Source organism: Pectinophora gossypiella, chromosome 11 (assembly GCF_024362695.1).
Source record: "Pectinophora gossypiella chromosome 11, ilPecGoss1.1, whole genome shotgun sequence".
Lineage (NCBI taxonomy): Eukaryota > Metazoa > Arthropoda > Insecta > Lepidoptera > Gelechiidae > Pectinophora > Pectinophora gossypiella.
In genome coordinates this window covers 6826053-6851176 of record NC_065414.1, presented here as the reverse complement: position 1 = coordinate 6851176, position 25124 = coordinate 6826053, and the positions used below count along the sequence as shown (strand labels likewise).

Below are 25124 nucleotides of genomic sequence, written 5' to 3'. Positions count from 1 at the left end.
ATGTTTCTTGTAAAAACTTGATTCATATTAGACTTTTTTTAACAATACAATGTATCTACTTAACTGTAAAAAGCCCCACTAAATTCTTCAAAAAAATATCACATCTTGCACCATTTCCATTGTATTAAAACATTTCGGTTCTGACATACAATACCACTTCTATCGCTGACACTTTTTCTATGCGCCCCCAGAGGGCTTAAGTCACATTCCTTTAATAGCTTTATTCGCCACGCCACGCCACATGCCATCTCTTCCTTGCGAGTACATGTCCTGTATCGAAATAATATAATATTATATTTCGTTGAATCGATATTCTATCCTCAGAACCCTAAAAAGTTGTCACATAAAGGGTTGGAAAGCCCCAGTCGCTGTGTGATATAGATATTCTGTGATTGCATAAACTTATGGGAGAGAAATTTAATATAAAAGTGTCAGGGAAATGTACTTATCCCATTGTCAACTATAACTTGCGAAGTTATAACTTCTGAATATAGATTTGTGGAAGCATTGTGAGGAATATTACTTAATATGCAGAATAATAATATTTGCAGATGATGTTAAATCTTATCTTATCTAACCTATTCGACCCCCCCCCCCCAAGCCAAGGCCGCCTATTGTGCTTATGTTTTATTCGTATGTTTATGTCCTTTATATATGTTCTTGTGCAATAAAGTATTATTGATTGATTAATTGATTGATCCCACTGCTGGGCAAAGACGCTGTATAACTTAGGAATACCGAAAAAATAATAATATTCTATCTTTTCTTGTAACCCCTTACTGTTGTTCAAACTTAAAGAAGTATACAGTCAATCTTCTTCTGATACTGTTGTCCCCTGCTGGGATGTAGGGCTTGAACTACAGATTTTCACTCTTCTCAATCGTTTGCAGCCTGTGTATAAAGTGTATTTGTATTGTATTGTATTGTATTGTAGCTTGCTACCGTGACACGTCGAGGGTTTTGGGTTCTCAGTCAACCAAACGAGACGTCAGAACAATTATTAATTGAAAATAACGTAAGTACGTACTTACGTAAACATTATTGGCTTTCACAGTAAAAAGTCTAATAGATATCGTAACTTCGCCCATCAACAGTCAAAAATACAAAACATGTAAGTACATTATGATTCATTCTCTCAGAATTTCTCAACATCTGAATTTCTTTTGTGAGTTTAGGGACGTTAAGTCAACGTACTTGAGGATTTTATTTCATCCGAAATGGATATCTCTGATTCAATAAAAGTATGAAACAACCCTTGTAGTCCTTTTATATCATAATAAAAAAACAAAAACGTTTAAATATCCACCCCTCAAACCGTTTTGGGTCAGTCAGCGAAAATATAATAAGGTAATGGCCCCGATTCCTGCAGACACCGCCTAATTTTATTTTAAGTTATATCCGTCATTTTCATATCCGTTGAAAAGGAAAGGGACGGATGATTCACAGCTCTTAATTTTAGGAAGAATGAGTAAATGAATGAATAACCCGGGCGAATCAAAAGGTACGTCGCTGGTATGCAATCCGTTTGACGTGCTGTCTACTTAACTGTGTCGGGTTATTGACGGATGTAAAATTTTTAGACGGTTGGTTTAGATTTTTGCTTAAAATTGACGTGTGTTCCATAAATTTTATGCTTGTCGATTACTCGTCCCTTTCCTTTTCGGCGGATAAGAAAATGACAGATATAACTTAAAATAAAATTAGATGGTATTTACAGGAATTAGCACCAATGTATCAATATAATAAATTATAACCAAAATGAGAAGCAAGCTTGGCCGAATAGTTTAGTTCTGAATTTATTATAGTACAAAGTCTTCCAAAATTCAAATAGAAAAGTTTTATTTGCGTTAGTTTAGCAAAACTGACAAAAAAACAAAGCTCTCTTTTTCATCATCTCCCTAGCGTTCTCTCGTTTTTCAAGGAGTCCGCTTACAGAGCGACTGCTTGTCTGATCTTCCAACCAACGAAGGGAAAACCAGCTCAGTACAGGTTACTTGGTTCTCTTTTTAAATATGTAATATTGAAGTTTTGCAATTCTTGTGATCGTAGATCTACAAACCATGTACCAAAACGTACAACAATAATAAAAACAGTCTCCATTGACAGCATAAGAAACTCATCATCATCAGCCGTATGACGCCCACTGCTGGGCATAGGCTTCCCCCAAGGATCTCCACGACGATCGGTCCTGCGCTGCCCGCATCCAGCGGCTTCCCGCGACCTTCACCAGATCGTCGGTCCACCTTGTAGCGGGCCTATCCACTGAGCGTCGTCCGACACGTGGTCGCCACTCCAGAACCTTTCCGCCCCATCGGCCATCGGTTCTCCTCGCTATGTGTCCTGCCCACTGCCACTTCAGCTTTGCAATTCTTCGAGCTATGTCGGTGACTTTAGTTCTCCTGCGGATCTCCTCATTTCTGATTCGATCGAGCAGGGAAATACCGAGCATAGCTCTCTCCATTGCCCGCTGAGCGACACCGAGCCATAAGAAACTAAGTGCTACTAAATATACACCTTACAATTTTATAGACTAGTCAGGAAGAATAGAAAGAACACTCGTGACTACCGATTTCCAGATCACTAAACCCCTTTTGCTGTCGAACCCCATAATGTCCGTATAAATGATCCCTTTTCCAGAAACTGTATGATACAGATTTCCCGCGGTGATTGCACAAACGTATGGAAAAGACCTGATCAAAGAGTTGCATGCCTCACGAATATTTTATCGCGTTTTCTATCTTCTCGCACAATTTGCTCACAGTTCAGAACCTGACCTGATTTTTTCTGAAGCGTATTTTAAGTGCGGAAATGAGAATGGGTTTAAAGTTGGGAGATGTAGAGGCCTTTGTGCTGGAGTTTAAATGGCAGGAAGTGTATCGTAGTTCCGTATTTTAGGAAAATTCGTTAGAGACTACCTACGAGCTCGCTAAAATACATTCTTTTGCAAGTAGAAAGAACTTACAAACGTGCTTTGTTGTAAATAGTGCCATGGAAGAGTGGAATGATTATCGAATGCATCTTGTAGTTCTAATGGAAATTGACGTCAGGTTTCAGGAATTTTCCATTAGAAATAAAAGATATATTCAATAAGATCATTCCACTCAGATAGCTATCTGAACTTTCACATTCGTTTGGTATTCGGCACCAAAACAAAAATATTAGATTTTGGTGCCGCATACTCGGTTATTCTTTTTCATGAAACAAAACAAGTAAAATTAATCTTTTTAAAGAAGTCAATAACATGACGATAGATAGAGGTAGATAAAATGTATTAACAGACCTGAACAATATTTTTATGAAACAAGATAAACCATTGAACTTCTTCTAGTAATTTCACCCTTCGTGTGAATACTCCAATAACTACTTTATTTATGTTACTTTCTCAGTCGGTTTCAGTAAAACTAGGCTTTCTTTCGTCCCGATATTCGGTTCGGTAATAGTTAAACCGAATACTATTCGGTATCCGGTTAAATCTCTATTCGGCGCATCTTTGGTTTTAAAGATTTAAAAAACAAGAATAACATTACCACTGATGGCAGATTTACAGAATATTCCCAATGATTGAGCAATTCTCTCTTCTGTCTGAAAGGTTTCCCCTCCAAAATCGGATCAAAGTACTTCCATTAAAATGTTTAGTGAAGCGTCGCAGACCCATTGGATACACTTTGATGTGGGGAGAATTTATTGCTAACTAACAACACTAATTTACAGGTACTTATATTCGATATTATTTTTCCATGTATTGTATGACGAATGTAACTTAGATGGATAGACAAACAAATTGATATCTACTTAGTAATAGAAAAAAAGTAGACTAATGGCCCTGCTTGCTGTAGACATCTCTTAATTTTATTTTAAGTTATACCCGTCACTTTCTTATGCGCCGAAAAGGAAAGGGACGGATGACTGACAACTGATAATTTTAAAATGAAAAATAACCCGGGTTAATAAAATAGTAGATCGTCATAAAATATTATCATACCCAGTTTTCTTTTATGCCTGAGACCATTAAGTAAATATATACGTTTTTAAATTAATATCCATTATATACTCATTTTACGGCTAAGTATTATTTATGATCTGTACCGTGATTTAATGAAATAGACGTTCAATAACGTAAAGGTTTTATTATAATTTGTTTCCTTGTAGGCATCGCGTGTTTTTGGTTCATCAAGAGTTATTAATATTGAATATCGATGATATCAATATTCCTATCATCTATATCAATTAACAGGATTAGAAAATTATACCCGGACTATTTCAGTTTGTTTGAAGACATAATTGCGTTTGAAGAGTGAATACAAATTGAGGGAAATTAATATAATATTGCGTTATTATTGAATACATATAATTAGTTCCGTAAAAGTTTTGAATGTGTACATATTGAATTTCATCATTTCATTAGAACAACAGTTCTACGTGATAACCCTTAAATACGTGATAGCCCTTTTTAGAGAAAGAATGATTTACATCGTAATGTTAGGGGTTCTGATCCCGCCTCGGGTTCTAAATCACTGAATTCATCTTTATAAGTGTGAATTAGTGTTTGTATTTATATCATGGAGATACTAGAATTTGCGCCTGGTTTTTGGCAATAGGCTCGTCCTCTATTACATGGGAAATAAAAATAGCTGGCGAGGACTAGTTGTTTACTATATATACCTCTGCCTACCCCTTCGGAGATAGGGGAGTATTATTATGTCATCCCTACTAAAATTATAAATGCGAAAGTAACTCTTGTTTGTCTGTCGCAATAAAAGGTAGCCTATGTTCTCAGGGTCTAAATATTGTCTGTGCCAAATTTCATCAAAATTGGTTGAGAGGTTTAAGCGGGAAAGCGTAACAGACAGACAGAGTTACTTTCGCATTTATAATATTAATAGGGATTTTACTCTACCGGCGACCAACAAATAAATAATTATCATAATACCCACTTACTTGCTTACTATCGCTTTGTCGTTAAAAATAATTGCTCCATCCAAATTACGTCTATTTACAGCCTTTTTTAAAAATTCACCCCCTTATTACAAGTAATAATAGTTAAAAAAAGTCATTAACTTTAATAAATAATTACCTAATAGGCAAACGAAAAACTTATAACATAGAAAATTTATAATTTCATTAGTTAATGTAGATAAGAGTTTATCTTGGAAGGTTGTATAATATTTCAACGTAATATTAATTTTTTGATTTGTCTTCTCTGTATCAATAGTAAAAAGGTCTAGAAATTTCTTGGTAAAAACAATATGTAAGTATAACTGAGATCACCTAGGTTTCGGCCCACACCGTATTATCTCAAACTCGGCATACGTAAAGGCCATTTTACAAAACTGTTTATTGAGCATAGTACCGAGACAATATTTGGCCGTACATTCACTAAGACGGTTACGTTATTTTAGCCATATAAGAGCGCATCTTAGGCTCTCCTAGATTGGAAACTTGTCACCATCGCAGAAATCCGCTGGAAAGGATTATTATATTTTATAAGTAGGTACTAAGCATCTATATATCTAAATTGCCACTGAGGCCATTTTATACGAAAACGATATTTGGATATCACAATAATAACTACAGTGGTTGCAATGGATAACACAAAAAGTTCTCGTATGATCATAATGATTTGATAAGAAAAAAACATGTGAATGAGTATACCCACATAACACACACATTATAACAAAATATTTTTTTTTTTTTGTGATTGCTTTTTAGAAATAAGGCAGCCTATAAATTGTGCTTATGTTTTATTCGTATGCTTATGTCCTTTGTATAATATATTTATGTTGTTGTGGAATAAAGTATTATAGATTGATTGATTGATAAACATAATTATTACTTACTTCACTTATTAATTACAATAATTAATGTTTCATTTTATTTTACTTTATATTTGTATTACATTTTAATTTTCCTTAAGAACTCTGAAATTAATTGCCTTGTAAGAATAAAGTAACTACCAACATAAGCGGTAAATGTTGTAATAATTAAGAATGGCTATGGAGGAGCGGATCCTGTTGTCACAGGTGTTTTTGCAGTCACTAGCAGGCTCCAACCCTGATAATTGTTAATAGGTAATTGTAAACGAAATAAACTTGTTTTGTAAAAGAAATTCAGCGGTATTTCAGATATAATATCGATGCTTAGTACCTATACTGAAATACCACTGAATTTTTTTGTAAGTACTTCAAATAAAATAGACGATACGAATAACATGGTAAAGTAGGTATTGCGACTAAATAATGATAACGCCACATCTTCGCTCGATGTCTACGCTCACAAATCACCTTGGTGATAGAGCTCTAGAAATCGGAGCCATTTTTGCCTTTTTATTCGCTCATCCTTTCGTAATATGGCTTTTCACCAAAGGCTTTCGAGTTTTGCTACTACTATTACAGAGTCAAATCAAAAAATAATATTAGAAATATATAGTTACCTATACAACTATTGTATATTGACAACATAAAACTATGAAACTTTATCTGTGCGAGAAGTACTCAGAAAATAAATACTAACTAGCGAAGTACTATAATTGGCACTAGCATAAGTTTTTCTTCATCCTTCACAGTAAATGGAAATAAGTAAGACGAACTTTCACTAACGATGAATAAGGGACCAAAGTTTTGGCGGAAGCCTTCTCCCCTCCAGCGAAGTATTTGTATATATTTATTTGCCGAAAGAATATGTTTATGCTGTTGTGATATTCTTTTGTTTATCTACGACTGTGATTTTATGTCCGTTTTCGGTGGTTGAATCACACAAATACATAATAGTAATATATTCTGTCCTATAATAATATTACTACTAACAGTTCATCCCACGACTACTGTCAAAGTTTTGAAATTATAGAAATACTTAGTTTTGAATAGAAAATGGAATTCAATGAAGGAATATCGCATTAGCAATCTCTCAAACTCTTTTCGATTTTCAAAAATATAATTTTGCGATAAGTAAGTTCGCTTAAGTATGTATTTTTATAGGTTAATGGTTAGTAAATTACTAATTACTACTAACTGAACTGGACTAAACTTGAGTCAACTGAAAAGGATGTAGAATATACTCATCTATTTTTCTTATTATTGCAGTTACTACTTCATTTATCTTTAATTTGTTCCATGAGAACCTTTTAAAAAACGATCCTTACTTGCTAGACTTAATATTAATTTTACCGTTAATATAATTATACTGTAATAATTAATTTACGGCCGTAACACACATATATATATATATATTTTAATAATATACACTCGACTTTGACCACAATCTCATCTGATGGTAAGTGACGATGAGGTCTAAGGTGTATCATGTTTATCCAGGAAATGGTTATTCACTCTAGCCTTGAAGACTCTCAGATTATACCGAGTTGGAAGAACAGACGACGGCAGACAGTTCCAGGTCTTTGCTAAACAGCAAAGACCCCGTCGCCATCTGTATGTGATGCAAATGCATCTGTATATTGATGCAAACGCATCAAATACTAATCGTATTTTATACAGAGTTGAATGTATCATTTACATAAAAGGAGGGGTCATAGGTTGTTTATTGCTCTTTAACATATAAAATAACATAACATTGTTCATACATTCATGATACCTTTTCAGCGAAAATGGGTCTTTGTCGATAGAATAATAACACATCTGTGTTCATATGGTTGTGATTTTATTTAGTAGATTTAAATATTCAGTCTAGGTGCGTTTGAACCTCATAATTCGTATTTTTTGCTAATATCTAAGGTACATCACGTTTAAAGGTGTATGCGATACTTACCTATCTAAGTATCTAGAATTTCAATGATATATAATGGAAACTAGCAACCCGCCCCGGCTTCGATCAATGCAATGCTGAGGAAAAAATGAAATTATTGACGACATCACATTAAAAACCTTAAAAATAACAGTATTTCTCCACTATTTAATGGATGTTATTATATATAAACCTTTCTCTTGAATCACTCTATCTATTAAAAACAAATACATCAAAATCCGTTGCGTAGTTTTAAAGATTTAAGTGTACATAGGGATATAGGCCCAGAAAAAAGCGACTTTGTCTTATAATTTGTAGTGATAATGAATAGCCTCTTTCACGCCACTCTTCCAATATAAGATTAGAACGGTTTTCTAACTGGTATTTTTCATTCTTTACAGATTTCTTCAATAGTGACAGTCTACAAAAAAATGTTGTAACTCAAAAACTGCACAAAACTTGCAAACCGGAATCAGTGTAGAAGTGGATACGTATGTTTATGATGTGAATTAACCATCCGTGATGTGGCTGCCGGCTCTCCTGTGTGTACTCAGCTACTTTGGTAAGTAAATAACTTGTTTGCGTTAAACATGATAAGTTTTGAGTTATGTTTGCTTGTAGACAGACCGATGGAAGATTTGCTTAACCAGGGGAAGCAGATTTGATTTAGTCGGTTGTTCAGTGGAGTGAAGTTGGAGACATAGGATTTACTACCGGTGCAACTTTATAATTATAAGATGTTTTCAACGTGTTTATGCGAAGGAAGCAAGAGAAGTCAGATCGGAACAAATGTAATTCAAATTCAAATTCAAAAATATCTTTATTCAGTAGGTAACATACTTACACTTTGAAACGTCAATTTTTACATAACAAACGTCTCTTCCGCCTAAAACTACTGCAGCTTTTCACAACCTGTATAGCCGGGGAAAAGAAGCTGCAAGAAAAACCTCGGCATATCAGACTCTGCTTATCCCGGTGGAAAATATGCGTGAGTTTATGTATTTATGTTCAGTGTGTTTATCTGTAGATATGTATAATAAAGATCATAGGGTATATTATCGCCTTATAGAAAAAACCACGTGCGTTTTTGAAAAAACATATTCCGTTGTGGTTCTTTTTAATACAAGAACTGGAGTCTAGACTGGAACTGTAGTTCTTGTTTTGCATTAGAGACGCTAGTTTCAATTCAATCCAGGACAAATTCTGTGGTCTCAATTTTTACTCCTGATGGAATGTTTTTGAAAAGAATCGAGGTTTTGTTGAAGCTTTCTTCAACAAAACCTCGATTCTTTTCAAAAACATTCCATCAGGGTAAAAATTCAAATGTGATTATTCACATAAGCGTTTACGTTGTTTTCAAAATAAGGCGAGTTAGGTTGTGAATTAGGTTCGAGTATTAAAAGATCTTTTGGTATAGGTGGATATATTCACTTGTGTTACTAATCATAGAGGCAGCCAATCAGCTCGCGACACCAAACACTTTAGGACCCCGATACCGACTCCGCCGGCGTGGTCGACGATTTCCCTCATTCAGTGCTTATCGCTATCGACCCACTAGGGTCGATTAATTCTTTCAAATATTTTTCCTCTCAGACGACGCCCTGAGCCGAGGTTCGCGCCCAACTGGGCACCCTCAGGCCTTTTGTCTTAAACGTTGTACCGGGTGAGAGCCTTCAGCGCTCCCCATTTGTCCGGCCAAGTAGTTAATGCCATCTGCGGCAAATCTACAATAAGTCACGTCAAAAAAAAAAAAAAACTTAATACAAGGTTTGATGTAATATAAAGCGACGTGGTCTGTTTTCCGTCGTAATGTGAAGTTTTACACCATTTGTCTACGCGGTGTATATTTTATCGCGTCGCCTGCAATGCACAACACAGAGGCAAAATATTATAAGATTTGTTTTATTTTATTCTGTTTTCTTTGTAGGATAATTCTAATTGTGTCAATTATCGTAAAGGACGTCTGATCTGGTATTGAAACGTTTCAATCTAAATATTGTAGTCTAGAAACAAAAGTGAATAAGAGATAAAAAATAAAACAAAGGTCGAACTAAACAAAGCAAGGTCAATCTTTTATCCCTTAAATGGATATAAATGTAAAAACCGAACGTAACAATATTTCTCTCTGGTTAGATGTAATAAATAGAATTCACAAATTTCATTTACAAGAATAAAGGCCTCTGTGGCCTATGAGAGTAGGGATCGCAATCGGAAGGTCCCGGGTTTGAATCCGGAGACTTTATAAAACTCATTTTCCATCTCATCTCTTTTCATTTTTTTCTTTTTCTTTTCTTTATTTCTTTTTTTGCTTACATTGCAGGTTCATCATCCGTTTGTCTGAAAGTAAGTTGATCCGTGCTTCTTGCTAGATATTTACAGTGTGTTGTTACATAAGTTATATCAGGGGCCTTTGGTGGCCCAATAATAACCTTAATCATGGTTGATGAGGTCATTGACCTCACAACCCACAGAAGTGAAGAAGGATAACAGAACGTGTTTTTGACGTTAACAGCGGGTGAATTTCTCAAGCTTGTCATGTACAGGATAATTTGACTTTACAACTTGGCAAATGGCTTAATTATGTCTAGACAGGTCCCAGTCTTGCCTAGTTTAAATTTTGACAGAAAATTCAGCTTATCCGCCGAGGAAAATGCTAATTTTTGTAGATTACAACTTCGTTTTAAGCAGGATTTCGAACAGATTATGCAAAAATATCGCCTTTTTGAAGCAATGAAGGCCTTTGCTAGGGGGTAGCTTTATGGTTAAACAATAGATACCCGAAATGAATGAAGACATCAAAATTAAATTATCAATTTCTTATATTTGATTGACAAACCTTCATTTCTATGCATTTATAATGATTGTTATTTGTCTTTGTAAATAAATTATTATTTCATACAAACATTTTAAATTAAAATATTCAACTTTAAAAAGTTAAAATAGCATTTTAGAAGATAAAATAAATAATAAATGTAATTTCATTGAATTCTATTAAGTTTTTGTCATGTGACTACTTACGCTTTGGATAAAGGAACACTAATTTACACCCGCTTAGTCTGAGTAAGGGCCTGATTTCACTAGGATACCATAGTTAGGTCACCAGCGGGAAATTATTCAATTTCCGCCATAGATCTCATAAAACGAATTGACAACCAATCTTTGTAAAAATGTGTCCGTGGAGCATCTTGTTTCAAGCAACGGCGTGTAACGGCACTGCACAACCGATATTGCACTTTATTTGAACAGCCATAACATCTTAATTCGAGAGAACGAACTTATACTGTCTACATGACTTAATGTATACGTATTTAAAACAAGATACGGACGCTATTTTAGAAAAAAAAAAAAACTATAGCGAATGGAAGTCCGTTTGTTTATAGAATGCCAGTGATTTCCGGCAACTAATCCCGGGTGAGAGCCTTCAGCGCTCCCCATTTGTCCGGCCAAGTAGTTAATGCCATCTGCGGCAAATCTACAATAAGTCACGTCAAGAAAAAAAAAACGGCAACTAATTAGTTGCTGAACCAGATGAGGTAACCTGAAAATGAAATGAAAATTTATTGTCATTAATGTGATAGGTACATCGATGGAAGCGATGCTTATAGCGCTCAGCACATTTAGTCATGTTGTAACATACAATAATAGTTACTTGGTACTGACAAATAATTACAAAAATACTTATCTATATTTAAAAAAGAAAAAAAACTATTTATAGACTGAAAAACTCACTTAAGCTATAAAACTGCTTCCCTTTACACAACTGCATAATAATATCTTTTTTGTTAGTGACGCAATCGTGGTGGTGCAACTATGGTATCCCAGTAAGATAGAGTCCTAAGGGGAGGAAAGAAAGTTAGATAAAGAGTTTGGCCTTCAGAATAGTGATCCAACCCGGGAACGTATAAGATAAGACACTCCCAAGCACTACGATAAATTACGTACTTGAGCCCAACTATCTACATACTCATTTGTTATGTTTTACTACGGTACGAATAGTATAATATATTTCTTAAATACAAGGAATAAAAGACAATATTACATGAAATTTAATAATGGAATTGCGTTCTGAAAATACAGCTTTTTAGAGCATTTTATGACTATAATTAGTAAGTACGTTGGTTTTAAATCAGCTCGATGAACCGTGGGTATTTCAAATTGTGAAAGATTATCTTTTACTACTTATACATAATACTACACGGGCGGCATCCGCGCCAAATTATATCGAGGACATATTGACTAATAAACGCAGCGAATGCCATCTATGTAGATAAACGTCGTACGGCTATTGGTCGAATTTTTCTGAAAACAATTCGTGGTGGACTCGATATTGACTTGTTTGTGATGAAAAGCTGCGTGAAACATACAAAATATTACTTTTGTCTCCAACCATGCATACCTATATATACATTTTATAGTAGGCAGCTATAGGTATCCTTAGTTGGCTATTTGACTAGTCAATCCTATGCACGTTAGACTTTTTCGATTTAATTTCTCTTTGAAAATTTCCATCATCACAAATTTAAGAACCACTTTTCGGTGTAGCATTCTCCATTCTTGTCTATTAAAGGCCAATTCTAAAACAATGAAAATATCCAGCACTAAACATCCTGTTATTTAATCTTCTTCTATCGTGTGGGTTGTGACGTGTATTACCTACCTCATCAACCCTAGTGTCAGGGTTACTAAAGGGTTGGTGGGTTGGGGTGGGCGTTGGTGTAATTAATGTTAGTTATATAATCATCATGAAATGTATCAAGTCAATGGCGATATTACAATATGCATTGAATCATCTAGATGATAGTTCAATTTGAGCATATAGTATATTAAATATTGCTGCCGTGATTTACAGTAACTGTCACAATACCTGCGTAATTTATCGCGTATGTTCATGTATTTTATAAAAGTGTATTAGTTTAGGTCCACAATCATTGCTTTATTATGCATCTTACCTACCTTAAACTACCTGTCCTTGAACTTACAAAAGTATTCATAATTAAAACACATAATAACGGGTTCCTACCGCGTTTAAATGGGGATATGAGACTCCCGATATTTCGACACTGTTGCAAGTGCCATGATCACGGGATGACTGATGAGATCATCAGTCATCCCGTGATAACCGTAATAACCGCGTAAACTTAAAACAATGTAAAAGTATTCATACTAAACGTAATATAAAATCATAATAATTATACATTACATATATAAAGATACACAAACAGCATAGATATATACGTCCCACTGCTGGGCACAGGCCTGCCGTCAATCAACCGGAGGGTATATGGAGCATAATCACCCACGCTCCTCCAAAAAAAGAAAATAAAATACACCACCAACACCTTCATTTTATAAAGGCATTTAATCTATACTTATAATAAATCTGTAGAGAGGTCAATTCTGTACATTAAATATATTTTCAAAATAACTATCAGGGGGTGATAAGTGATCGATACTGATGCCAAAAATGCAATCAGTAAAATTTTTGTCTGTCTGTCTGTCTGTATGTTCCTTATAGAAACAAAAATGACTAAACGGATTATAATGAAACTTGGTACAATTATTCTTCATACTCCTGGGCAGGTTATAGTATACTTTTCATCACGCTACAATTAATAGGAGCAGAGTAGTGAAGGGAAATTGTGGGAAAACGGGAGAAGTTACTCCATTTTTTAAGCTTCCGTCGCGTGAGCAGCCTTAATGGTTAAAGTTACATAGAAATCATGTATGACGGAAATATCTAAATATATAAAAGGAGAAACTGACTGACTGAATGACTGACATATCAAAGCACAGCCTAAACGGCTAAACGTAGGCACTTGAAATTAGGAAGGGACGTAGCTTAGGTACCGTAGAGGTGCACTAAGAAAGGAAATCTCGAAATTCCCACGGGAACAGGAATTAGCGGGAAAACTCTTTTGTATAAAAATTCTAAACCACTTAAGTTAGACGCTTGAAATTTGGCATGCAGGTACCATAGTTAACTTAAAGCTTAGTTGCAACTGGATATTGAAAAATTCCCACTGGAACGGGAGTTAGCGAGAAAAAACATTTGTATGATAAAATCTAAACCGCGTAAGATAGATGTTTTCAATCTAGCATGCATGCTACGAAAAATGGGAAGTGGCGGGTAAAAAAAATCGTATGAAAAAATCTAAACTGCATAAGTAAGATGCTTGAAATTTGACATGCTTATATTATATACCTTAGTGAATGCAAAGTTAAAAATTTCCCTGGGAACGGGAAGCGAGTTAGAGGCTTGAAATTTATAGCTCGCGGTAGTGGCAACCAAGAAACGTCGCGGCCGCGGCGGCGTTTGTGGGGCGGCAACAGCGGTGGCGAGGCGCGGAGGGGGGGCAGATACCCGAGTGAGCAACCAGAACGCGGCAGACGCGTGAGGGCAGACGTCGTTGATGGTCGTGTCAAATATTGAATTTTGCGGGCGAACTTTTCACTATTCTTGGATGGTTCAAATCTTTCGTAGGTAGTTTTCTGTTGAATTTTCCAGGCGAACGTTTCACGGCGTATTTCTGTTGTAATTTTTAAATTTTGTTTAAATTTTCGAAACTAATCGTATTTTCCTAAAATATTAAACCAAATCATAAACTAATAATCTAGAAATTAATAACAATTCATTATTTAACTGAGCTACTTACACTGTAACCTCATATAAAAATAATAAAATTAAGCATTTTTTAACCTTTCTCCCACACACACAAAGATCTTTCTTTTATAACACGCCACGCGGACGGAGTCGCGGGCAAAAGCTAGTTTAAAATAATAAACTGACTTAAAATCAGTCTAATTAAACTAAGAATTAATATTTTTTATTGACACTTATTTAGGATACTTACATACTGAAGGCCATGATGAAATGAAGTCTTTGCGTAGCATCTACAGTGTTAAGTTGAGTGATAGAGTAAGAAACAGTGTGATAAGACAGATATGTGGTGTAAAAGACGATATAGTGACTAAGATTAAGAAGGGAATGTTAGGTTGGTTTGGACACGTAGAGCGGATGAAGGATAATAGAATTGCGAAAGCGACATATAAAGCGAAAGTTGACGGTAAGGCTGGCATAAGAAGACCTAGAAGGAATTAGATTGACCAAATTGGAGATGTCCTTAGAAAAGGTTTAGTACGATCTACTCTGAACTGGCGTGCGTGTATGAAGCGATTGGTGAATGCGGGGGAAACAAGAAAAGCTTGTCTGCTTTCCCCGGTGGGAAATAGGTGTGAGTTTATATATGTATGTATGTATACTGAAGGCTGTGCAGGCAGGTAGACTTGCCGTCTATTACATAGGACTTAAACATAGCTGGCGGAAAGTGGGTTCATATACCACTACTATAAACCTCTGTCCACCTCTTTGGGATACATGCCCAAGGCGACAAATATAAACTAAAAAAACTATGATAACAATTATCAAATATGTATTATTTTCCTCATAGGTACCTACTTATCTATAATCACATAATATTTTAATAGTCTCTGCGAAATAAAAAGTAACCATACTAAATAGAACGAAAATATTTTGCCGTAAAAATACATCGTATTTATAATATGAAGTCTGCAAAAATGAGTTCTGGATTTATTTAGCCGTGGTTATATCTTTCCCTTTGAGTCGTACCGGGTAGGTAAGTACGGTGTTTGTCTAGCGCAATGAAAGTCGCCCAGGGCCAAAAAGTCGCGATGATGAGATTCATTTTAAATTCAGCCTCTGACAGAAACCTAGGAAATTTGTAAATAAGTATCAAGTTTTATAATTACGTAATAAAGAGCAAGTGCGGATTTACTTTATAAAGGCTGTTAGTGACATCGTAAGAAATACTGAGGGGGATGATTCAGACCATGAATTAATGGAATTGAAAAAAAAATGGAATGGAATTTTCCATCATCCATCATTTCCATCACCTAGCTAAAGTCCTATGTTTTTGAGACATCAGGCAACGTTATCTGATATCTCACGACATTTCCGACGACATTGTCATGTTTCGATTATTCAAAAACATGTACGTAGGTATATTTGACAAGAAATGAACCACGTATGATTTTTGTAGATTAATTTAAAAAAGGAATGTCAATCGTTTTTTATTCGGTTTACTTTGTCCGTAGGACAGGCAAAGAGATCGTAGCACATACAGCTAAGTCATATGTTATTTTTATTTATTTTTTAATTATAAAATTCATAGAAGGCCGAAACCAAGTCTGGCGTATTTTTACAAAATTAAGGCCGAAGTCAACTCTCAGGTTGTTTTCAAAATTAAGGCCGAAGCCAAGTCTTATATTGTTTTCAAAATTAAGGCCGAAGCCAAGTCTTAGTTTGTTTTCAAAATTAAGGCCGGGAACGTCATTCGGTCTTTTTGTACCAACCCACACTGGTACAGCGTGGTGAAGTATGCTCAGTGCCTGTACTCAACATTCAGATGTACGAGTAAATAAGCTGTATACGTTTCTTGTCTTAATATAAGAGGAAGAGCGCCTAATTTTCGATCTAGTTGTATCAATCCACAGAGGTACAGCGTGGTGAAGTATGCTCCGTACCCTCTTTCAATCAACAGGAAGACCCTGTATTCAAAAATGGGATGTACCAGTATATAAGCGGAATATGTTTCTTGTTTTTATATAAGGGGAAAACCGCCTAATTTAAAAATAAAGGGTGTCATAACCCTCTTTGCCCCACTTCTTAAACAAAACAAATAGAGTAGCGAACGCCACGCGAAAGCACGAGCCAAGAGTGTACGTGCGTTGCATAAACCCAAACTTAAAATGACACTTACATTCTCTCCGGGATTCGTAATACTGTGACACTCGCGTAATAATAGCAAATGGGACTGGGGAACATAAGCAAGTGCGTTTGGTGTAAAATATAGGAGCTCTGTAAATGTTGACGTGAACATTGATGGTTCTGTGTCACTACCATACGTCTTGGAGAAACTTGGTTTTAGAGTAATTTAGTGTAAGTTGTCGTACAACTAGAAATGCAACCATCATCACCAGCCCATTAACGTCCCCACTGCTGGGGCACGGGCCTTCCCTGTGGATGGATAAGGAGATCGGGCCTTAACCCTTTATAGGGCATAAGCAAAATCAGTATGACGGTTGTAACCACCTCACAAGGTTTACCTTAAGGCCTACATTTCTTATAAGCTTCTATTGATAGTCGACCTTATGATTAAAATGAGTAGTCCCTAAACGAGCGCAAGCAACAAAAGAAACCACCAAAGTGAAGTTGGCCACGTGTCCATACTACAGTGCGAAAAAAAGGTGGTTACATTTGTATCTACCGTCTCATAAGCGTTTACGACACCGGACAGGTGAGTGTTTCTCGTAATTAATTACAATTCTTTTTGGTAAAATGCATTTTTTACTAGTTTTTATGTTAATCAGTAAATACTACAATTATCTAGCTTCAATTTCCTATATAAATCTTAGTCTAGACTTGTGTCTGTGAAGTAAAAAAACAATTTTAATTTCAGAAGTAGCTAGAAACGATATTTAGGTTAGAATTTGAACAAGTGCAGAAATTCGATTTTCATTTTTTTTATTTAAGTAATTAGTGTTATTACTGTCAACTTTTGCAAAATTAAATAATCACTTTTTAAAATTAAACACTTACTTTATTTAGATTTTTATGGACAAAGATGATATTTGATGCCTAAGTAAAGGTATGGAGGCCAGTGAGGTTTGTGCAATAAGTGAAATTTAAATATTTTTTTATATTGTGGTTTTTTCGCTTGTTTTAGATGCGTATACCAGGTTCTGTAAGACCACCTGGAAATGTTGGAAGAGGAGTCATGGCAGATTGTGCTGTTCTACCAACTGATGATGATGTGGATACTATCATGCATATCAGTGGGGATTTAGACTGCTAATTTGAGACTGTTGTCAAATGTTGAAATAGTATATTATTGTGTTTATTCCATTGTGATTTCTAAGAGTTAAACTTTTGATTAACACTTTTATTTATCAACGTGTAATATTAGATTTTGAAAGTCTTTAGTACATTTATAGGATTGTTCCTAAACATTGTGACTCCTAAGAGTTTAGACTGTTGAATTTTTATGATTATAAAAAAATAAAGTTACTGAAGGTATTTTGAAGAGTTTTATGTTTTTTGTTTTTATTTTGAATACCTAGTATGCCTTTTTGATTAATATTAAAGTTATACTATTTTGATCACTTCCAAGTTTTATTATAAAAATTATTCCCTAAACGGTCATGGTTACATATGAAACCACCAATTTTTTTCCCTAAACGGGCATGGCTACATACGTAACCTCCCCCTACAGCCTAATCTAAATAAATAAATTTAAAAATATCGGACTATTTCCAATCCTTAGGGACCCCATAACCCATGCCGACACAAAAAAATCAAATTCTTCAAAAAAAATTCTCTGACCTATAAAGGGTTAAACCACCACGCGGGCCCAGCTGCCAATGCAGCCGGGACCAACGGCTTAACGTGCCTTCCGAAGCACGGAGGAGCACGAGATGATAACTTTTTTTTGTGGTCACCCATTCTATGACCGGCCTTTGCGAAAGTTGCTTAACTTCAACAATCGCAGACCGAGCGCGTTAACCGCTGCGCCATCGAGCTCCTCAAATGCAACCAATCACAATGTAATTCCAAGCGTGGCAGTTCATATACTTACACATACATATATATAAATATATATAATATCTTCTCTTGATGTTTATCAAACAAAAATATTATTATATTATATATGCTTCTGCCGTGACATTATATTTTTGAATAATTATGTACCCGAGTAATGAGAAAATAGATAATTATCACGTTAAATCTCGACGCGGAATCCATTTTATTTTTGGGGAACATAGCCTGGAAAGTCTCTCATAGAATGTTATATTTAATCGTACTGTTTACTCTGTTATGTTGTTAGTGTTTCATCTATTGCGTAAACATGTATAAATGGATATATTTGCCCAGTCTCGAATATATTTTAATTTTTAGAAGTTCATACTTTAAATTGGACCATTAAATTGGATGGAACGCTAACTTTACGTTTCTCTCATACCGATTAGAATCAGGCGCCGAGCTAGATTTTCCCCCTCTGAGTCTTACTTTAGTTTAAACGGTCGTAAGCCGCGTAAAGGGGAGAGCGCGCAGACTATCTGTCTCCCTCGTTCTTACGCGGGCGGAGCGGAATGTCCGGGGTGTGCTTCTGTACAAACGCGTGCATACAAATCCGAATATTACGAAATATTTCCGGGCTCGGAACGCTCTCGGCGTAGCCTCTGTGTGCGTAAAGCTATATGTGTGTCTAGCAATGTAAACGTTGAGGCACATGCAGTTAGATACAAAGCGAAAGAGGTGACCTAATTGCTACTTCAAAGAGAGTGAGGTAATAAAGAATTTATAGGCCTTCGCTTAAAGGGAGAGTAAGAACATTACGATATAATGACGATACCCATATCACACCAAGTCTTTACTTAATCACTGTTGTAAATATTTTGCCGGCTTTTTTGAAATCACGCCTCTAAGTGATATTGCGTTATTTGTAAATGAAAAATATCTGCTTGATGATCTAATATTTCAGACCGTAGTCCATAATTTGTTAGTAACATGGATATTTAAAACTATGTTAGTAAATTAAATTAAATTGTTTTGCATTGATTGAAGCCCTTTTCAAGTGCACGCTCGTTCAGTTCTTCATAATCAGGCAGTCTGCGTCCTATCTGTCCACTACGACGGTTGCAGGCTGTTGGTTGGATTCTTTTGCGCAGTATTGCGCGAAATCCGTCCGTGTGCGCCTCCACAAATAAAAATAAATAACCTATATACGTTCCACTGCTGGGCATATTACCCTCCCTTAATCAACCAGAAGGGGTAACGGGATCGTGCTCCACCACGCTGCTCCACTTCTTCCTCTTCTATCATGTGGGTTGTGGGGTGGGTAACCAACCCCATCACCCCTGGTGTTAGAGTTACTATTGAGCCGCCAAAGGCCCCTGACATGGTTCATGTGACGACTATTAACTGCACTACTGCTCCACTGTGAGGTGGTGATGGTATTTTCATAAACTCTAAACAATATCATCATCAATTTAAGAGCCACGCTCTTGTCGGTGTAGCATTTTCCATTCGAGTCTATCAAAGGCCAATTCCTTGACTTTCCTATAAGACGCGACAATAGCCTTTTCTTTAATCTGTTCCATGTGTGTGTGTTTTATTTAATCTGTTGTGTATTTTTTCTAATTGTTTTTCATGAATATGTAAGTAAGCCTCATTATTTTCGGTACTTACACAATATAATTAAATATTCAAATTCAGAATAAATATTAAACTACCAACAACAACAATCTTGAATCCTTTTGATTTCAAGGATTCAAAATTGTTGTTGTTGGTAGTTTGATATAAACCGCATATAATGCTGTTATTATATTTAACAGTTTAGATTATTAAGGAAAAATATGAGGGCTTTCCATTTTCGTAACAGTGCAATGTTGAGACAGACAACACCCTCAAAATTATTTTAGGATGGCCCTACTCTACCCAGAGGTCTCTCCCTAAGTTATTTTAGTTGCATTACATCATTATTCACCCTCACGTTAGGTATGATGAAAATTTTATATCCATCTTCTATGCTATTTTTATTCTGTTTTTGTTAGGGGAACATTATTTAGTCACATTTTTTATTTATGTTATTGTTTTAATAATATACCTATATAAATCCAAGGACACTTCATTCATATGTCACTTACACCCTGTATATACACTTACTTACAAAAAAATAGGAAAAATCCACTTGATATCAATTCAGAATCATGGTCTGATCCCCCTCAGTATGCGTTACGGTGTCACTAACACCAGTATGCTCGTATAAGCTTATGTTTTATATGTTACAGTCAAATCCGATTACTACACTATTAAATTGCTATATTTTGGCCACTTTTTTTCCCAGACAGGGAAACATAATAAACACAATTTCTTTGAATAATGTCTTTTACATTGATAAATGGCCATTATGTTGTTCCCATTGAGGTGTAAAATCTAGGGCAACACGCGGCCATTATTATTATTGTCTGAGTAAAGTTTAGCGTTGCCCGGGAAAGGTAGTTGTTCACTTTAATTACCTATCTTATCGTTCTCCAGGGAACCCTACCTAATAGTTAGAATGAGACTAAAGCACATTCATTATTACAACAATGCAAATATCACTGTGCCAAATATGGCAATGCTGCGACGCTGCGTAAACATAAATAAATAATCACAGAATTATACGAATTACTAGAATTATACGAATCCAAACTATTCGCACAAAGCGCTTCGAATCGTCCTTCAAGATGTGCACTGCTAAAGAGTGAAATTCTCTACCGTCTTCTGTAATTCTGAAACCCAGGTGCTTTCAGGCCAGAATGAACAGGCACCTTCTGGGCGAGCTCGCACCATCTTAGGCCTCGTCAATGTCATCGGGCAAGTCTGGGGCCAAGAGCAAACCCATCATAGGTAAAAAGAAAAATAAATAAAATAGAACGATCAATCTACTTACGTGTTATTTAATGCCGAAGATATTAGTAGTCAGTGGTGCGGGAATGCTCCGTCCTGTTCTCGCAACTTGCATTTGTAGATAGCTTGGTGGTAGCTCACATGACTGAAGAAATGGCAATAGGAACTCGTCACTTCTTTCTAGCACCCCGATTTCAAATGGCTGTAACTATTTCATTTTTCGATGAATTTAGATTCTGTTTTCACATTTGATTTTCAAATTTATGTCTATTTTGGAAATCAACTTATAATTTTTGATACTTTACCCGTAAGAAAAGTCGTAAGAAAATCTGCTACTAACTACTTTGTAACTTTTGAAGTCAGTGAATAAAGGCTATTTTCATTCATTCGCCATTTACCCTATTGGAGAAGATCAACAGTTGGGTGTGAAAAAATGTATGGAAAAGCTTATAATATATCCTAAAAGGTGGATCAGAATGCAGGAAGTGTTATTTAGTTTATTACACAAGTAATTCCTTTTGTAATGTTCACGGTCCATTGGTTGGGGTGCGAGCCTTTGATAAGGTGATGATAATAATGATAAATATGTTAATGGCTTTAGGGGACTTAACGACATTGCAGTTGTCCTACACAAATTCACCATTACGCAAAAATAATGTTTAATAAACAGACAGCGAGAATATTCAAAATGGAACACGTAAATGAACTTTGTACTGTCTTTGTGTTTTGAATTGAAAACTAAGTTCGCTCATTTTGTATTCCTATTTGAGTGGCAAATACATTAAACGCTGTGAAAAATGACCATTCTAAACGGTTTAACAAATAATGTACTAATAAAAATAAATGATGTGTGGTGGAAGGCCAAGACAAAGTTATTTAGACCAGATAATTTATTTTATCTTTTTTTTAGACTGTAGTCTCGTCATACAAGGAAGTCAAGAAAATTGCAAAGGACCGACACATCTGGAAAGGGCGTACCGACAAGAGCTTAGCTCTTTGAATGAACGATGACATGTATTATACAGGGTGTTAGTGACATTCTAACGAATACTAAGGGGCATGATTCAGACCATGATTCTACGTGTTTATATAAACTATGAGGAGCTCTGTGGCGCAGCGGTAAACGCGCTCGGTCTGCGATTGTTGAAGTTAAGCAACTTTCGCAAAGGCCGGTCATAGGATGGATGACCACAAAAAAAAAGTTTTCATCTCGAGCTCCTCCGTGCTTCGGAAAGCACGTTAACCGTTGGTCCCGGCTGCATAAGCAATCGTTAATAACCACCAATCTGCACTGGGCCCGCTTGGTGGTTTAAGGCCCGATCTCCCTATCCATCCATAGGGAAGGCCCGTGCCCCAGCAGTGGGGACGTTAATGGGCTGGTGATGATTATAAATAATAAACTAAACAATCAAATAACATAAACTACAAATATGTTGTATATACCTGCATATTATAAGATCATTACATAATATCTATCATTATAGAGTATTGTATCCTTCAGACATCCACTCTCATTTATGTACTTTTAAATGTATATAAATGTACTCTAGGGTCACCCCAGAAGGACTCACATTTGACCTTTGGCCGTCGTAGCTCCTAATCTTTATTTAGGTATAGGCTCGTGTCCTAAAAGTTTGTTAGGCTGACAGTTTATACCTATACATTCGTAGTATTAAGAACATGTTCTTACCTACGTCTGAATATGTCTTTTCTGTTACATGTAACAGAAAAGAAAACCAAAATAGGCTCTCACTAAATAGGTATGAGAAGGCGGATACAGAAGTTGCGAGGCATGTGCTCCACGCACAGTTGCGTACGCCATAGGCCTTGCTATGTGTTAAGGATGGTGACATGTATCATTTGTATCTGGACGTGGAACGTCACTACAAGGGGGCAGTGGGAGGCGAGGAAAACTCCAGCGCCGCCATTCGGAATTAGGTTGCAACAACGCACGCGCGTCTAGAGCGCGTCCTTCTAACGTCAAAATGACGACCTTTGTAATTAATTTGTAATTTATTTTTAATATATTATAATAACTACGTGAAGTTGATACTGGCGCTTTTACTAACTGAAAAACCCAAAACCACCTGTCTCATCGGCGTAAGAAACTGTGGCAGTGACTCTTCCCTGTGGGAGTGTGGAGCGAGAGGAGAGCGTCGGCTGAGAGGTCGAGTCGGGCCTTAATACTATGTGTTGAGTACAGTCATGAGCAGAGCAATATCATGTACCCACTTTAGAACACTGTCGCACTATCATATTTGACATTTAATGAGACTTACGGTTTAATTTGTCAAAAAACTTAATGTGACATGGTTTCAAACTGTATACATATTAGTACTCGTGACCGTACGTGCTTAGCACATACCTCGCCACAAATATGAAGGTACACACATGGCGAGGCGTGCGGCGAATGGTGTGCGGGGTACATATCTCGCAATTTTTGTATCTGCCTGTAACGTCACAGTCTTATTAACTAGGTTTTATAATGTAACTTCACTTAAGCATGTTAAAAATGTATTTATGTAAGTAAAAGTGTTTATTATTATTGTGTCTGTATATTATCTCTGAGTATATACCCGGTTTACAAAGTAAAATTGTTAAGGACTGTTACCCTTAGTTAAATAGATCAGATATACAGGCTACTTTTGAATGGATAGTTACAAAGTCGCTTCTATAAAAAAAAAACATAGAACACTTGTTCTTCCCGAGCATTTCATATAAGTAAACAACCAAAATATTGCATCTTTTGTTTTCTAACATGACGGATTTGATATATGATTGTTTCCGTATGTATATAAATGTTCGGAATTAAATAGTTCAGTGGTAAACATGGTCTTAAACGCTTTGTAGGATACAAACCTTACACTCCGTCGCGCCCAAGCAGCGAAACCTCTATCCGGACCAAAATACCAGATATTACCTAGTTTGTGTATCGGCTTCCGTGGTCCAGCGGTTTGAAGTTTGGAAATATCACAAAAGTCACTTTGTGATCCGTAGTCGGTAAGAACTTTACAGGCTGATCAACTGATTGTCCGTAAGAAGGATGATTCGTGGTTGATGGGGTTGGTAATCCACCTCATGATCCACACATTAGAAGACCTAGTTTGTGAAATATTGGTAGCGCGTATTTTCGCACTGTTTGTTTACCAAGAATATTAAGTAACATTTTGTTATTTTATATTACCGTACTCTGCAGTCACCCACTTTCTTTTATACAGTTTTAGATGTCAAATGAACCCTGCAACCGACCCCAGTGGCTTCACATCTAACCTCTGCCCCACGTACCTTGGAATTTATAATCAGGGCTTCAACTAGGGAATATTTGACCCACCAAATGAGGCCCCAACTAAGATAAGCAAATAAATTGTCTGCAGATAAGGGTCAGTCGGGCTTAAGCGGTTTAAAATTTATTTGATATTTTAATTTGAGTGGATTAAGAGACAATCTTAAAAGCAAATTATGAAGAAGACAAAAGAATGGTGAAATAATAAATGCAAGAACTCTTTGTTGTCTCTTTTTTCTTTTCTTTTGTATATAAACTTTTATTCGCAAACATTGAAAATCGGTTGACGGCTAAACAGCCAATGAATACTATGTTTATTACGTAACAACATTTAACTGACACGCGGTAGACAGTAAGTAGGTATGTACAGGAATCGTGCTTATACCTATCGTATTATTCAAAAATTCGTGTATACATGATAGATCATAGATAATTTATTTATTTACTTATATTTAATAGTATAAACACATCACTATTACAGGCGGGCCCAATGCGATGATGAAAAAACAAGGTTCCTTTAAGAAACCAAATAAACTAAAATTAACAAAAATGAATAAAAAATATATGACAGAAAATAACAACTTTACAAACAATATTAATAAAAAAATAATAGAATTAACTGTTATTTAAAGTAGA

The 25124-nt window shown here is 35.8% G+C and overlaps 1 protein-coding gene across 4 annotated transcripts in view; it reads left to right on the top strand.

Moving 5' to 3' along the window:
* Nucleotides 1–25124, top strand: part of LOC126370988 (hemicentin-2-like) — a 540644-nt gene that overhangs the window by 424102 nt on the left and 91418 nt on the right. For all 4 annotated transcript variants that reach the window (XM_050016173.1, XM_050016174.1, XM_050016177.1 and 1 more), the window contains exon 2: nucleotides 8139–8299. In XM_050016173.1, coding sequence (XP_049872130.1) covers nucleotides 8260–8299 — 40 coding nt within the window. In that variant the 5' untranslated portion in view covers nucleotides 8139–8259. The remainder of the gene's footprint in view (nucleotides 1–8138; nucleotides 8300–25124) is intronic.